At 46.3% G+C, this 15160-nt stretch overlaps 1 protein-coding gene across 1 annotated transcript in view; it reads left to right on the top strand.

Annotated features, from left to right (window-relative positions):
* The first annotated feature begins 3247 nt into the window (after positions 1–3247).
* LOC141121825 (uncharacterized) overlaps positions 3248–15160 on the top strand; it is a 197010-nt gene continuing 185097 nt past the window's right edge. The window contains exons 1-3 of the mRNA XM_073611541.1: positions 3248–3363; positions 11980–12091; positions 13901–13998. Of these exons, the coding sequence (XP_073467642.1) occupies positions 12007–12091; positions 13901–13998 (183 nt within the window). The 5' untranslated portion in view covers positions 3248–3363; positions 11980–12006. The remainder of the gene's footprint in view (positions 3364–11979; positions 12092–13900; positions 13999–15160) is intronic.

Raw genomic sequence — 15160 nt, 5'->3', positions numbered from 1 at the left:
AAAAGACTAAAAAAAGAAAAAATACTACGGACCAAACCACAGTCAACCATCAAACACAAGGAGACACCAATCCAACCACAGCAACTAGCATGCGCCCTGATCAACACCAGATCTTCAGTCAAACACAGACTGGAAATCCACGACTTCATCACCGAAAACAACATAGATTGCCTCTTCATTACAGAAAGCTGGCTAACATCTGACTGCAACATCATCCTAACGGAACTGGTGCCTGAGAACTACAGCATCCTAACTGAGCATAGAATTGGAAAAAAAGGAGGAGGCCTAGCAGTGATCTTCAAATCGCATCTGGTGTTCACCAAACCAACTTCACAGAACTCAGTGCCTTTTATGGAAACACTCTCCCTGCGGCTTCAAACAATACCCCAAGACACCATTCATATACTACTATGCTACAGACCTCCAGGACCAAAGACCAATCTCCTTACACCACTTACCGAACTCATCTCAATGCACACTCTGCAAAACAAAAAGTTTCTGGTACTCGGGGACTTCAACCTCTGGGCAAACTCTACCCAAGACCCTATCGCGACCGCCTGCATTAACCAACTGGAAGAACTAGGTCTTCGACAACTGATAAATGCTCCCACGCATGGTTCAGGACACACTCTAGACCTCATCTTCGAACAGAATATAGACATCAACATATTCGACAACACACCGCTTCCATGGACGGACCACCACGCCATCAAATTTAAAATCACCACCGACACCACCCTTCAAAAACAGAAACATATAACAACAACACATTGGAACAGATCTCAAAAGAAACTACACTCTGAACTCTTCAAAAACACTTTATCAAACAAAATACCATTGTTAAACTCAAACTTCTCAACGGAACAAACACTCAACTTCCTAAACAAGGCACTACTACAAACAGCAGACTTAGTGGCGCCAAAACGCAGAACACTCATCCGCAAAAAAAACTCCAGATGGTTTAATGACACCCTCACACTACTGAAACAAGAACGTAGAAGAGCTGAAAGAGCATGGAGAAGAAATCCTACCAAGGAAAACCATTCAAAATACAAAGTACTCACTGTGAAATACCACAAGGCAATCTTCCAAGCCAAAAAAGAACATTTTTCAAACACCATCTCAACTGCTTTAAACCAACCGCGGGAACTCTTCAAAATAGTCTCCCAATCAATGAACCCTACCTGCTTAGAGCCCCCAGCAAACGATACGCAAGAATTCTGTAATGAGCTATCAAAGTTCTTCATCGACAAAATCGACAATATTCGCAAATCAATTCACCACAAAAAAACAACTCACCCATAGCAAGAAGAGGATGTCGACACGAACATCACAAAATCACCAGATCTATCTTTAACACCAATCTCCACTGACACGACTAGAAACATCATGAGAAGTCTTCGAGACAGCACATCTCCAAATGACATAATCCCCACAAAACTCCTGAAAGAATGTTCCGACATTCTGGCCCCTACTATAACACACCTCATAAATCAATCATTCAAAGAGGGGATTGTGCCAACCACTCTCAAGGAAGGTATCATCAAACCCCTACTAAAGAAACCCAATCTCGACCCTAAGGACCCCAACTACCGCAGACCAATAACTAGCCTCAATACCATCTCCAAGATTATGGAGAAAGCGGTAGTACAACAGCTACAGCGCCACCTGGACACACACCAACTCCTGGATCCTCTGCAATCAGGCTTTCGCCCAGGGCATGGCACAGAAACAGCACTTCTCAAAATATGGGATGATGCCCTCGAAGCAGCTGATGACGGAGAATCATGTCTCTTGGTACTATTAGACCTCAGTGCAGCATTTGACACAGTGGACCACAACACTCTACTCGCCCGCCTCAAAGAAGTAGCAGGAGTCACAGACTCTGGGCTAAAATGGTTTGTATCCTTCTTAGAGAATCGCTCCCAGACAGTGAAACTTGGAGCATTCACCTCTGAAACCCGGGCAATTTCCTGTGGAGTCCCGCAGGGTTCACCCTTATCACCAGTCCTTTTCAACGTCTACATCCGCCCACTCCTCAAAATCATCAGAAAATCGGACCTCTCCTTCCACTCATATGCTGATGACACCCAACTGTACCTTCGCATCAACGGACAAAAAGACCACCATCAACAACTAGAAAAATGCCTCACTATGATAGATGACTGGATGACCGTTAGCTCCCTCAAACTCAACGGGTCAAAAACAGAACTTCTTCTCCTACACGCTAACCAAAATGCCAAAAACAAGGCTCTGTGGACACCTCTCACCGTCTTAGGACAGACTTTCTCTCCGAGCACCGAAGTCAAGAGTCTCGGAGTTATCTTTGACTCAGAAATGACAATGGATGCACAAATAGGATTGGTTGTCAGTGGATCCCACCATCTCCTCCGCCTGTTACGTAGACTTATCCCCTTCATCCCAGAGGAGGACAAAGCAGCAGTAGTTGGAACAATTATCAATTCCCGACTCGATTACGCTAACTCACTATAGGATTACCCCAATATCAGCTTGCGCGCTTACAACTCATCTAAAACACAGCGGCAAGACTGTTAACAGGAAAAAAACCCTGGGAGTCAATCTCCCCATCCCTTAGGAGCCTACACTGGCTAACCGTAAAGAATCGGATCACATTCAAGACCCTATGCCTCACCCACAAATGCATACAAGGAAACGCGCCTCAATACCTTCGAGAGAAAATAAAACACTACACACCAAATCGCAATCTTCGATCGTCTAACCAAAACCTCCTTCTCATTCCCAAATACCGCTACAAAGCAAAGGGAGAACGAAGGTTCGCAGTCCAAGGACCTCGACTATGGAACGCACTTCCGCCCCACATCCGCATGGAAGAAAACCATCTGGCTTTCAGGAAAAAACTCAAGACCTTCCTCTTCTAGAAGCTGACAACACCAAACGCATTAGCGCCTTGAGTCACCAACATCCTTCACACTCTCCTCACCTCCGATGGCAAAGGAACTGGATCCTCCTCGCTCACTCCTGCAAGTCTGCTGCGCTTTCTGTCATCTCCCTCCTAGACTCCTCCTCCGATCGCTGTTCCAGCAGGAGCTCCGCCTCTTCATACACACTCAGAGCTCCGCCTCTTTATACACACTCAGGGAGGAGAGAAAAGGGGAAGGTTATACAGTACATACACACACAGCACAAGGACATGTTCACACTACGAGATGTTTCTCGGGGCTGCAGTTCCTCTGAGCTCCACAAGGTAGTGATCTCACCTCTACCCAGACAGGAAGTCTCTATGGAATACAGACAGGAAGTGATGTCAGACAGGAAGTGATTTCAGATACAGACAGAACCTTTCGTAGAGAGAATACACTGTAGGATCTGGCGGCAGAGGAGGTAATATGTAGATTAACCCCTTCAGGGGGATCAGTTGATGATTAATATATCTTGTTACCAAATCTGGCCATACATGGTTCAGTTTTATCGTTCAGCCAGCGGGATGAGAGGAAAAAACTGAAGTGATTCCCCCATCCACACATTGGAGGGGGATGGGGGAATCCTCCCCGTTGCACTATTGTATTCTGACAATGGGGGGCGCTCCTCCGCTCTCAGAATACACAGATCAGTGATGAAGCTATTGGCTGCAGCCGCTGATCAAGTGACTTTTATCCGGCAGTGACCACACATGGATGGAAATGTGACCGATCCCTGCTGAACCAGCTGAATTTCCATGCATCTATGGTCACCATAAGTGACTTCCTCCCCTCCCCCTCATCTCCTTCATTATGTAAGTCATGCTGAGATAATCTCCCATTGGCTGAGCAATATTCTCATTTGTCTCTGAGCTCCTTCTTGCTATTCCTCGTCCTGCCTGTTGTTTCCTTGGATTGATTTTCTGTGTAGTGACCCCGGCTTCATCTCTTGGATGCGCTCGTCTGTCGCTTGTCCTGACCTTTAAATAAATAAATAAACAAATATATATATATATATATATATATATATATATATATATATAAAATATAAGATTACGGAATAGGAGAGTAATGCTGGATGCAATGATACTTTTTTATTGTACGAATGTAACACTGAAAAGACGGGCTTCCCTTTCTTCCTCAGGTATTGTTTCAGATTTGATAAAGAGGAAAACTCTCAAAAGCTTTTCTTTATAGTTTATCGCAATTTCAGCAAACCCCGGGGCTGTATGTAAATAATTCCCTATGTTATATATGTCACTAGTGAAGACCAGTGAGCAGACCCTGATGTATGTGTGTGTGTAACTATCTAATACTAAGTACCATCAAGTACCAATTTTACACAGCCAGAGAGAGAGGGTGAGGGGGGAGAGAGAGAGAGGGACAAGAGGGGGGAGAGGGACAAGAAGGGGGGAGAGAGGGACAAGGGGGGGAGAGAGAGAGGGACGAGGGAGGGGGGACAAGAGGGGGGAGGGAGAGAGGGAGGGGGAGAGAGAGTGGGACAAGAGGGAAAGAGAGAGAGAGGGGAGAGGGATGAGAGGGGGAGAGAGAGAGGGACAAGAGGGGGGGAGAGAGCGTGGGATGAGGGGGGAAGGGAGAGAGAGAGGGACGAGAGGGGGGAAGGGAGAGAGAGAGGGACGAGAGGGGGGAGGGAGAGAGGGGGAGAGGGATGAGAGGGGGGGGACAAGAGGGGGGAGGGAGAGAGGGAGGGGGAGAGAGAGTGGGACAAGAGGGTAAGAGAGAGAGAGGGGAGAGGGTTGAGAGGGGGAGAGAGAGAGGGACAAGAGGGGGGGAGAGAGTGGGGGGAGGGGGAGAGAGAGTGGGATGAGGGGGGAAGGGAGAGAGAGAGGGACAAGGGGGGGAGGGACGAGAGGTTGGGAGGGAGAGAGGGACGGGAGGGGGAGAGGGACGAGGAGGGAGAGAGAGGGACTAGGGGGGGAGAGAGAGAGGGACAAGAGGGGGGAGGGAGAGAGAGACAAGAGGGGGGATGGAGAGACGGACAAGAGGGGGGAGGGAGAGACGGACAAGAGGGGGGAGGGAGAGAGGAACAAGAGGAGAGAGGGAGGGGGGAGATAGTGAGAGAGGGACGAGAGGGGAGAGAGGGGGGAGAGAGAGAGGGATATGAGAGAGAGAGGACGAGAGGGGAGAGAGAGGGGGGGAGAGATAAAGTATAAACAGAAATGTCAGTGCTACTACCCATACACCACATAGATAGCGGAGCTCCCAGGTGCTCGATCCACAGTCACTGGCTAAGTAGAGTAATGTGGAAAAAATGATCTGCACTCAGGTTGTTACTCTTAAAATTTCTTCAATTTATTAAATAGCCACAGTGAACAAATGCAGATTAAGTCAGTTGGCGGGTTTCAGCCTCTAAGGCCTTAGTCATAACCACATTACAAACATAAAACTTTGAAATAAATAGTAGCTCTAAAGATCACAGGCTCCACCCATTGATTGTCTTATTGACTGCAGGCAATTATCCAAAAAAAGAGAATCGGCTGCAATACATATAGGGTGATCCATGTGTATGCCACTCATTTTCACACACCTTGTAGTGATAATATGCACATGTATGTACATACGCGTGCATACATTCATACACGTAAAGACATATGCATAGGAAAGCACACTATAAAATTCAAAAAACCTTAAATAAAAAAGATGAAAATAATAATCCGGGTATGTGAAAAAAAAAGAAGATGACCCCAGAAGAGAGAAAGGAAGAGAGAGAGGAGGCTCTGGGGAGAGACATTCTTAATGTAAGTCCAGATCCCACCTCAGGTTTAACCCCTGACGTGATCTAGTTTTTAATCTAAGAATCCATCATGCTTCTCTCCCCAGTAGCCTTCTCTTCCTGTCACTTCCTCTGGGCGAGTGAGACAACCGTTCTATTCCTCTGAAGCGAAATGAGGAAAGATCACCCTGATGACATTCTCTAAAGTGACGTGTTGCATTCAAAATATTTCTTGCATTTGGGTTGTTTGTGTCACAGTAATGTTCCTACATATTGGAGGCTGCATGAAATACAGGTGATCATGTAAATCACATAGTTTGTGCCACAGTTGATGTATTGCTGTATAATGAACTCTTCATCTGTGGCTGTGGCAAAAAAATATTTTACCCAAAACACACAAGTTACAGTACCTACAGGTTTTTGTATTACAGGGGTAACTTCCAGGATAGGAGAGCCAGGTGGGTTGGCATTGTTTAGATGAGAAAAGACTAAGACTAGTCCCTAATGTGGGCGCTTGTCGGCTAGAAAAATGGCAACCTGCTTTCAATATCCCATTTAAATCTTTATCTGTATACAGTATTGGCAGATTCTTTTTTATTATTCTGACTATTTGATGATATTCTTGGGAAAATGTAGTTACAAATGTAATAGGTTTGCCCGTTCTTCTATTTCTAGAGTTGTAAGGTTTATAAGATTTATTCTTATTTTTATACTCTCTCTTGCATTTAGGCTTATCTGATAGTAATTCCTCTCTGTCCATTATGAAAACCCTTTCCAGTCCTTGGTGTATAACAGATTCATTATAACCTCGGTCCAATAAGCACTGATGAATGACCTTACATTCTAGCTCAAAGGCTGAGTCTGTTGAACAGTTTTGTTTGGATCGAATAAACTCCCCACAAGGGATGGCATCATGCTCAATTGAAAAATGCAAATTTAACTGATTGTCATTAAGGCATTTCCAAAATTCATGCAATCCTATAGTGTCGCTATCCCACACCATCACAAGGTCATCGATATAGCGACCATACCATACAATCTGCCTGACAAAAGAGGTTGCTGGGAGCGAACAAAAATTGGGAGAGATAAAGGGACGAGAGGGGGGGAGGGAGAGATATAAAGGGACGAGAGGGGGAAGGGAGAGATAGAGGGACGAGAGGGGGGGAAGAAAAAGAGGGGGGAGTTAGAGATAGAGGGGGGAGAGATAGAGGGACGAGAGGGGGGGAGGGAGATAGAAAGAGGGGCGAGAGGGGGGGAGGGAGATAGAAAGAGGGGCGAGAGGGGGGGAGGGAGATAGAGAGAGGGGGGAGGGAGATAGAAAGAGGGGCGAGGGGGGAGGGAGATAGAGAGAGGGGGGGGAGGGAGATAGAAAGAGGGGCGAGAGGGGGGGAGGGAGATAGAGAGAGGGGCGAGAGGGGGGAGGGGAGAGATAGAGAAGAGGGGTGAGGGTGGAGGGGGGAGAGAGAGAGGAGAGAGCAATAGAAAAAGGGAGAGAGGGAGGGTGAGGGATGAGGGGGAGAAAGAGAAAGAAAGAGGGGGGGAGAGAGAGAGAGAGAGAAAGGGGGGAGAGGAGAGAGGGCGAGGAAGGAGAGGGGAGAAAGGAGGTGGGAGAGAAAGAGGGATAGAGAGGAGGAGAGGCAGAAGGGAGTACAGAGAGGTAAGTGTCTCTTTCCTGTGCACATTCTATAGTTTACCTTCTCCTAAATTGATGGCTCTGCTTCTCCTGCCCATCCCTCCCCCCCCCCCAGGCAGCTCGGTTTGTTGTCCAGCTCAGCTCTGATATTCCCTTCCCAATCAAAGGTGACACACTTAGGAAGGGGGTGGGAACAGCAGCACCTATTGGCTCAGTAGGCAGCAGGAGGTGGACCAGCTGTAGCTGGACAGTTAACTCTTCAGTTTCTCACTCCTTGTCCTGCTGGCTGGTTGGCAGCCGCTCCTATACAGTGTGAGGCGGCTGAATACTTTCTGCTGCAGTGCTGCTTCTACAGTGATAGGGCGGGGAGAACTGAAGGGGCCCACCATGCATGTAATGCCCAGGGAGTGCCAATGCATTAGGATGGCCAGCTGCCACCTCTTCACTAAACCTCCCCACAGCTGCCTCTTTCCATAACTGCTCCCCTCTCCCAACTTTCTCACCTCTCCTCTTCACAAAAGCTTCAGAATGATGCAGCCGACAGTGCAGTCTCCACCAATCAGCTTCCCAAAGTGCCACAGGATTTCAGGCAGTTGCGCCATCTGCCTCTGCCCAGCAGCCTAATTTAGTGGGGGGCACACGGGGGGGGGGGGGGGGGAGGTATAGTGACACCACTGCTGGATCATCTAACAAAGAAAGGGTTAGTCACACGCTTCCAACTCATCTGCCAGCAATGAAAGGGTGCAGTAAATGTCCAGTCACCAGGGATCTTCTAGCAAAGGGTTAATCTTGTGCTTGGCTTCCATTCCTATCAGCACAGTATGGAGCCGCCACAGCACTTACCATTCTCCACCCTTTCATCTCTCTGCAGCCTGACAGCTCACATCACAGGCAGCCCTGGCCACGCCCCTCTCTGAGTCCTGCCCAATCACTGCGAGGCAGAAGGATCCACCTGACCTCCCATCAGTAAATTCCCAGTACTGAGAGCTGGGGGAGGGATCTGTGTACCCAGTGTGCCACATTCCTGAGTATTCTGAGTTCTGTGACCCCCGCATGTCAGCACACAGAGATTGCCCCGATTTGTATGCAGTTCAGCTGTTCATGACAGACTCTGATTTCTGGGGTGCAGCCCGGGACAAGGTCGTGAAGATTCATGAGTGTCCCGGGAAATTTGTGTCTGCTGGCAACTATGAGTCTGGTGATTATATGACCATCACATTGCCTCCACCTTCCTCCCTGATAGAATAAAGAAATACAAAGAAGATTCTAGAAGTCACCAGAGAGATCATCGAGGAGAGGTGAGCGGTGCTGGGAATTCTGGGACATTTTGAAGAGAGACAGCGCACACAACGGGGAACTCCCAGTTCAATTTACAAGATCCTCTTTCGGGTGCTCAGGCTTAGTGTGTCCTTACACACCACAGCACAAACAAGTAAAAGGATTTAGAGCCGGCAACTCTGTAATCCATATAGCGATTTTAATGGTTGGTTACATGAAGTGACAAGTAAAACATCTAACGGGTTTCGGCAACAGCCTTAGTCGTAGCTACGACTAAGGCTGTTGCCGAAACACGTCAGCTGTATGGACTACAGAGTTGCCACCTCAATCCTTTTACGTGTTAATTCTGGGACATTATACAGTAACAGACAAGGGATGTCATATCAAAGCTATTGTTTCTAATATTTAGGGACTCGTTAATGACTGGAATGGTACCACTGGATTGGCATAGAGCCAATGTAGTGCCCATATTTAAAAATAGATCAAAGTCTTTACCAAGTAACTATAGAACTGTTAGTTTAATTTCTATAGTCAGGCTGGAGAGTTTAATAAAAGACCACATAGATGAATTCTTGCTGGAAAAAAAATATTTTAAGTAACAGACAGAATGGGTTCATGAAAGACAGAAGTTGTCAGACAAATCTGATTTATTTGTATGAGGAGGTAAGTAAAACCTTGGACAGAGGGGAGGCTATGGGTGTGGTATATTTGGACAGAGTGGTGGACGTGGTATACTTGGACAGAGGGGTGGCTGTGGACATGGTGTACTTGGACAGAGGGGTGGGGGTGGATGTGGTATACTTGGACAGAGGGGTGGCTGTGGATGTGGTATACTTGGACAGAGGGGTGGCAGTGGAGGTGGTATACTTGGACAGAGGGGTGGCTGTGGATGTGGTATACTTGGACAGAGGGGTGGCTGTGGACGTGGTATACTTGGACAGAGGGGTGGCTGTGGACGTGGTATACTTGGACAGAGGGGTGGCTGTGGACGTGGTATACTTGGACAGAGGGGTGGCTGTGGATGTGGTATACTTGGACAGAGGGGTGGCTGTGGACGTGGTATACTTGGACAGAGGGGTGGCTGTGGACGTGGTATACTTGGACAGAGGGGTGGCTGTGGACGTGGTATACTTGGACAGAGGGGTGGCTGTGGACGTGGTATACTTGGACAGAGGGGTGGCTGTGGACGTGGTATACTTGGACAGAGGGGTGGCTGTGGACGTGCTATACTTGGACAGAGGGGTGGCTATGGACGTGGTATACTTGGACAGAGGGGTGGCTGTGGACGTGGTACACTTAGAGGGGTGGCCGTGGATGTAGTATACTTGGACAGATAGTGGTGTACCCCAAGGTTCAGTATTATCAGTGTTATTAGTGGTGTACTCCAAGGTTCAGTGTTATCAGTGGTGTACCCCAAGGTTCAGTGTTGGGACCCTTACTTTTTAATCTATTTATAAATGATATCGGGTCTGGGATTTCAGTGTTTGCAGATGACACGAAGCTATGCAGTGGAATACTAGGGGAAAGAAGGGTTTTGGGACTTGAAATAAAATCGCGACCTGGTAAGGCTGTGTCTTTCCATCCCTGTCAATATGATGACAAGAAAGCAAGCGAGTCAACACGCAAGCAAGCAAACAAGGGGGTGGTCGCCGGCACTGGGTTGCCCAACTCAGCCCCCGGTCGCAATGTTCCCGGATGGCTCACTACCCTGGGCTCTTCACCATCAACATACGGATTTTAGTGAGTAAACCTGTATTTCAGGAGGGTTCTATTTACCCCTTCCGTAGTCATGTTGATATATGCCAGACCATTTATATACTTCTAAATTACAGATTTACCGCATGCCTGCTAATGATGAGAGGCCCAGAGCCACGAAACACATCGAGATATCAGATGCCATGTTTGATTTATGTACCATCTTTTCAGATTTTATGGTTTACCCCTCATGACAGGAATAGTGAGGCCATAGGTTATGTAGGCATTACCTTGTAATATATGTATATATTCATACGTTATTGGTGGATTATGTAATTTTATCATGCAATGTTGTATGTTACTAGTGTTATTACCATATCTAATTGTTCTTTAAACTGACATTAGCAATATGTACGTTATCCACTACCAGGCCGTGATTTTATTTAAAGTCCCAAAACCCTTTTTTCTCTCATAGTATAAAAAATAGGGATGGAAGTACGTGATTGTGCTCTGTAGGTTCAACTTCATTACATTTATCCTGCTCTAGTTGACCTTTTGTTAGCCTCGTCTGTCTTATTAGGTTTATATACTTTCTTACCTGTGGAATTGTGATATACCTAGTTAACCATTAGTGATGAATTTCTATTATTTTTTACCATAGATACCCGCTATATAATACTGCTAAACCATTCCCGTTGGTGGTGTTTGTGGGGCTGTCTGGCTATTGTTTGGTCCGGGAGCTGCGATGCGCACTGCCGGTCTCCTCCCCTTCCCCGCCTCTTGCGATGTCCTGGGGGCAGGAGTGCCGTCATTGTGCATCGACGTCACACCACCTGCGGCGGGTGTGCGGCCTCCTTGTGGCGCTGTTACGCCCGTGGCGTTGTTGTTTCCACGCTTGCGAGCGGCATGGGAGATGGTCATGTGCAAAGTCCAGGAATCAAGATAGGGAAAGGGAATATCACCGCTCTAGGTAGGTCAGCCAAAAAGTAAAACCTCTCCTCCAGTTTAGAAGCCACAGGTGCTGGCAATGCATATAGCAACGAAATAGGAAGAAGTTCTGGACAGCCGCACTCCAAAAATTGCCTTTTATTCAAAAAACAGGATCAAAAATACATGCCACAGCAGAACGGACTTAATCACAGGGATTAAGCACTGCTTGATAGTGTGAAACGCGTCAGATCTTCTGTCCGTTCTGCTGTGGCATGTATTTTTGATCCTGTTTTTTGAATAAAAGGCAATTTTTGGAGTGCGGCTGTCCAGAACTTCTTCCTATTTCATGGGAGATGGTCATGGCGCCACTGGCTTGGACGCTAGTCGCTCGGTTTGTGGTGCCTCCCTCCCAACAACTACACGTGCATGATGTTGGTTGGCCGTCCCGCGGTGGTGCTTATATTTGTGTCCTTCCGGGGGAATCGGCACTTGGTGTACTTCACTCATCGGACCCGATGCACTCCCTTGAATCATGTCCTCCCTATTCAGCACTAGGTAACCCTGCACATCATGAGTTACCTCTACTTAATCAGTCTATCATTCAGGTTTTGGTTTGTAGTAACATGGCGGGCACTTTTCTACATTTCCCTCACTTATCCTCACTACTTTTTGACTAGTTCACAGTGTTGGTATCTCCACCCCTGCACTCTTCACCCCTCAACCTCACACAGCTGTTATTCAAATTTTTTTTAATCAAATTCTCCCCACAGAAATCCCACCTGTGTGTCTATTTCTCCATGGAGGAGTGGGAGTATTTAGAAGGACACAAGGATCTCTACAAGGACACCATGATGGACAATCAGCCGCCCCTCACATCACCGGGTAAGAGGAGACTTTATTGTAAAGGAGGGAGCAGTACGGAGGGTCCACCTAGATCCCCCATCATCTGATAAACACATAGAAACAATGTATTCAGTCAGAAACTATTATATGGGAATGTGATCTAAACCTATAAAAAATAACACCAATCCCCAATGTGCCAAAGAATTAAAATGACAGTGATGATAAATAAAATCAGAATAAGCTGCCACTTTCAATGTATAAAAATCAAAGAATCTTACACCTAAAACAAGTAACCATAGGTATACTGTAGCACTATAAGCAGTTGCTGCCCGTGCATTATGGGCGCCGCCTCCCCAACACCTCCGCCGGCCCCTTTCAGGAAGCCAGACACATGAATTACTATGGCGGGGATAGGCAGGGGATGTGTATTTTGAAGCACGTGATTAGAGCCAGAGGCTCTAATAGGCTTCAAATTAGGGTGGGCTCAGGACGCAGAGCACTGCGTCCCGATCCCACCCTGTTGTGTGACGATAGTGAATGAATTTTCACTATGGTCACACTACAGTTCCTCCCCGCTAATCAGGAGGCAGGTCTGTGAGACATGTTTCCCGACTGGCCAAAGCGCCAGGCCATCCTATTGGATGTGTGGAAGAGGAGACACACAGGGGAGGAAGCCTGAGAAGTGGACACTGGAGCTGCCGCTGCCCGCACTGGTGGAAAGGAGGAGGACAGCCCGCCACTGCAGGAGAGGAGGAGAGCCCCACCACACAGCGGGTAAGTGCCACCAGGCCATCCGCGGGTGGTCAGTGCCGTGGGTGGTCCGGTGGGTGTTGCTGGTGGCCAGTGCCTCACTACCCGGTGGGGGGGGATTTTGCATGTTTTCTGCCCCCCCCCTCCAAAAAGAGGACCCACCAGCCGCCACTGGCTATAAGTGAGTACACACTAATACATCAATGGCTGCATGCAGATAGTGCATGCACTGATGATGTAATGAAAAATGAAATAAAAAAAAATTAAAATAGAATAAAATACCAAAGTGATGATATTAAAACACCATTAAAAAAAGACCACGTGAAAAACATGAGGCAGTTTCTAACCCGACAGGAAAGTACTGCCAGAAACGTCCCTTCCGGTTTCACGTCCTATGTCGCACCTGGTTGTCATACAGCTACGTCCCAACGTGTTTCGTCATCACGACTTCGTCCAGGGATTCTGTAGGACGTGAAACCGAAAGTGACGGTCTGGCAGTACTTTCCAGTCTGGAGAAAAACTGCCTCTCTGATAATTGATCTAATCCCTGTTATACGAGTGTGTTAAACTGTGTTCAAGACATACTGCACTAGTGAAGCTCTACTCTTTCTTCCTATATGTGAGCAAACTGATCCACACCTACAGAGGTGAAGATCATTGTGGTGTAATATTAACCATTTGTGGTTAACCACTCTATTGCCAAACAGGAGAATGTGTGGCATTTTGATCCAGTGAGTTCATATCTGATGGGGAAGAGGTGGTGTGTGCACATGTGGTGTGGTGGGAGGAGCTGAACACTATTGGAGGACTTTCTCTATTGCACATTGGCATAATTTTGCACTCACATTTTTCACATGGATTTTTTTAATGGTGTTTTAATATCAACACTTTGGTATTTCATTGTATTTTAATTTTTTTATTTCATTCTTCATTACATAATTTTTCAGTATCATCAGTGCATGCACTATCAGCATGCAGTTATTGTTGTGTTAGTGTGTTTTCACTTATGAACTTATAGCACTGCTGTATACCTATAGTTATTTGTTTTAGGTGTAAGATTTTTTTAATGTATTCAGTCAGTGTGTGTGTTTCCTACAGATGGATCCAGTAATGGGAACCCACCAGAGAGATGTCCCCGTCCTCTGTATTCCTGGGATTCCACACAGGAAGATCACACCATCCCTCACCATCATCAGGTAGACGATTGACAATTATTGGTAGTTCTGATTTATACACAGCATGTTTGTTACGATTTAATATTTTATCATATATTCAGAGTGGAAACCTCGGGGATGATAATATTGATGTTAAAGAAGAGTATAAAGAGGAGGATGAGGAGTATGGAGTGATGGAGGAGTTTTCAGAAGGACACAAGGATATGATGGAGCCACCTAATACCAGGAACCCACCAGAGAGATGTCCCCATCCTCTGTATTCCCGGGATTCCACACAGGAAGGTCACACCATCCCTCACCATCATCAGGTAGATGATGACAATTATTGGTAGTTCTGATTTATACACAGCATGATTGTTACAATGAATGTTTTATTATATATCCAGAGTGGAAACCTCAGGGATGATAATATTGTTGTTAAAGAAGAGTATAAAGAGGAGGATGAGGAGTATGGAGTGATGGGGGAGTTATCAGAAGGACGCAAGGATACGATGGAGCCACCTAATACCAGAAACTCACCAGAGAGATGTCCCCATCCTCCGTATTCCTGGGATTCCACACAGGAAGATCACACCATCCCTCACTGTTACAAGGTTGGTAGGACAGAGCATCTAGAACATGGACACGTACAGACAATCTGTGGATTTTTTTTTTCCCATAAACTTTTTTATTGAAGGCATAAAGAAAAGTGCATACAAAAAAGACATTGCGGAACATTTTCAGTTAAAGGTCCATGTGGCATGTGAATGCACTAAAGACAACCGATGGCTTGCAAGCCACGGAGTGTGACAAAGATAACAGTACATTAATTCTGGGAATTCTATAAACAAAATTATTTGTTAAACATGAAAATTCAAAACTCATTTATATCAATGCAGATTCATTTCGGTCCCACTATGCGTAGTTCGTAGGAATCAAAAGAATCCTTATATAAGAGTGTGATAAAAAGGAATCAGAAAATAGAAAGTACGAAGGGAGAGGAGAAGAAAGGAAAAGAAAAAAAAAAGGGGGGGAGAGGGGTTAGGGGGGAAAGGGACAAGAAGAATATGGTTCTTGGAAGGACTATACCTGCTTCCCTATTACTGTCTGATGCAGTGGCGGCCACTAGAGCTGCACGATTTTGGCTAAAATAAGCATCACAATTTTTTTGAACAGAATAAAGATCATGATTCTTGCGGCATAA

This window comes from Aquarana catesbeiana, unplaced genomic scaffold, assembly GCF_042186555.1.
Source record: "Aquarana catesbeiana isolate 2022-GZ unplaced genomic scaffold, ASM4218655v1 unanchor233, whole genome shotgun sequence".
NCBI classification, from domain to species: Eukaryota; Metazoa; Chordata; class Amphibia; order Anura; family Ranidae; genus Aquarana; species Aquarana catesbeiana.
This window is presented reverse-complemented; position numbering and strand designations above follow the sequence as displayed.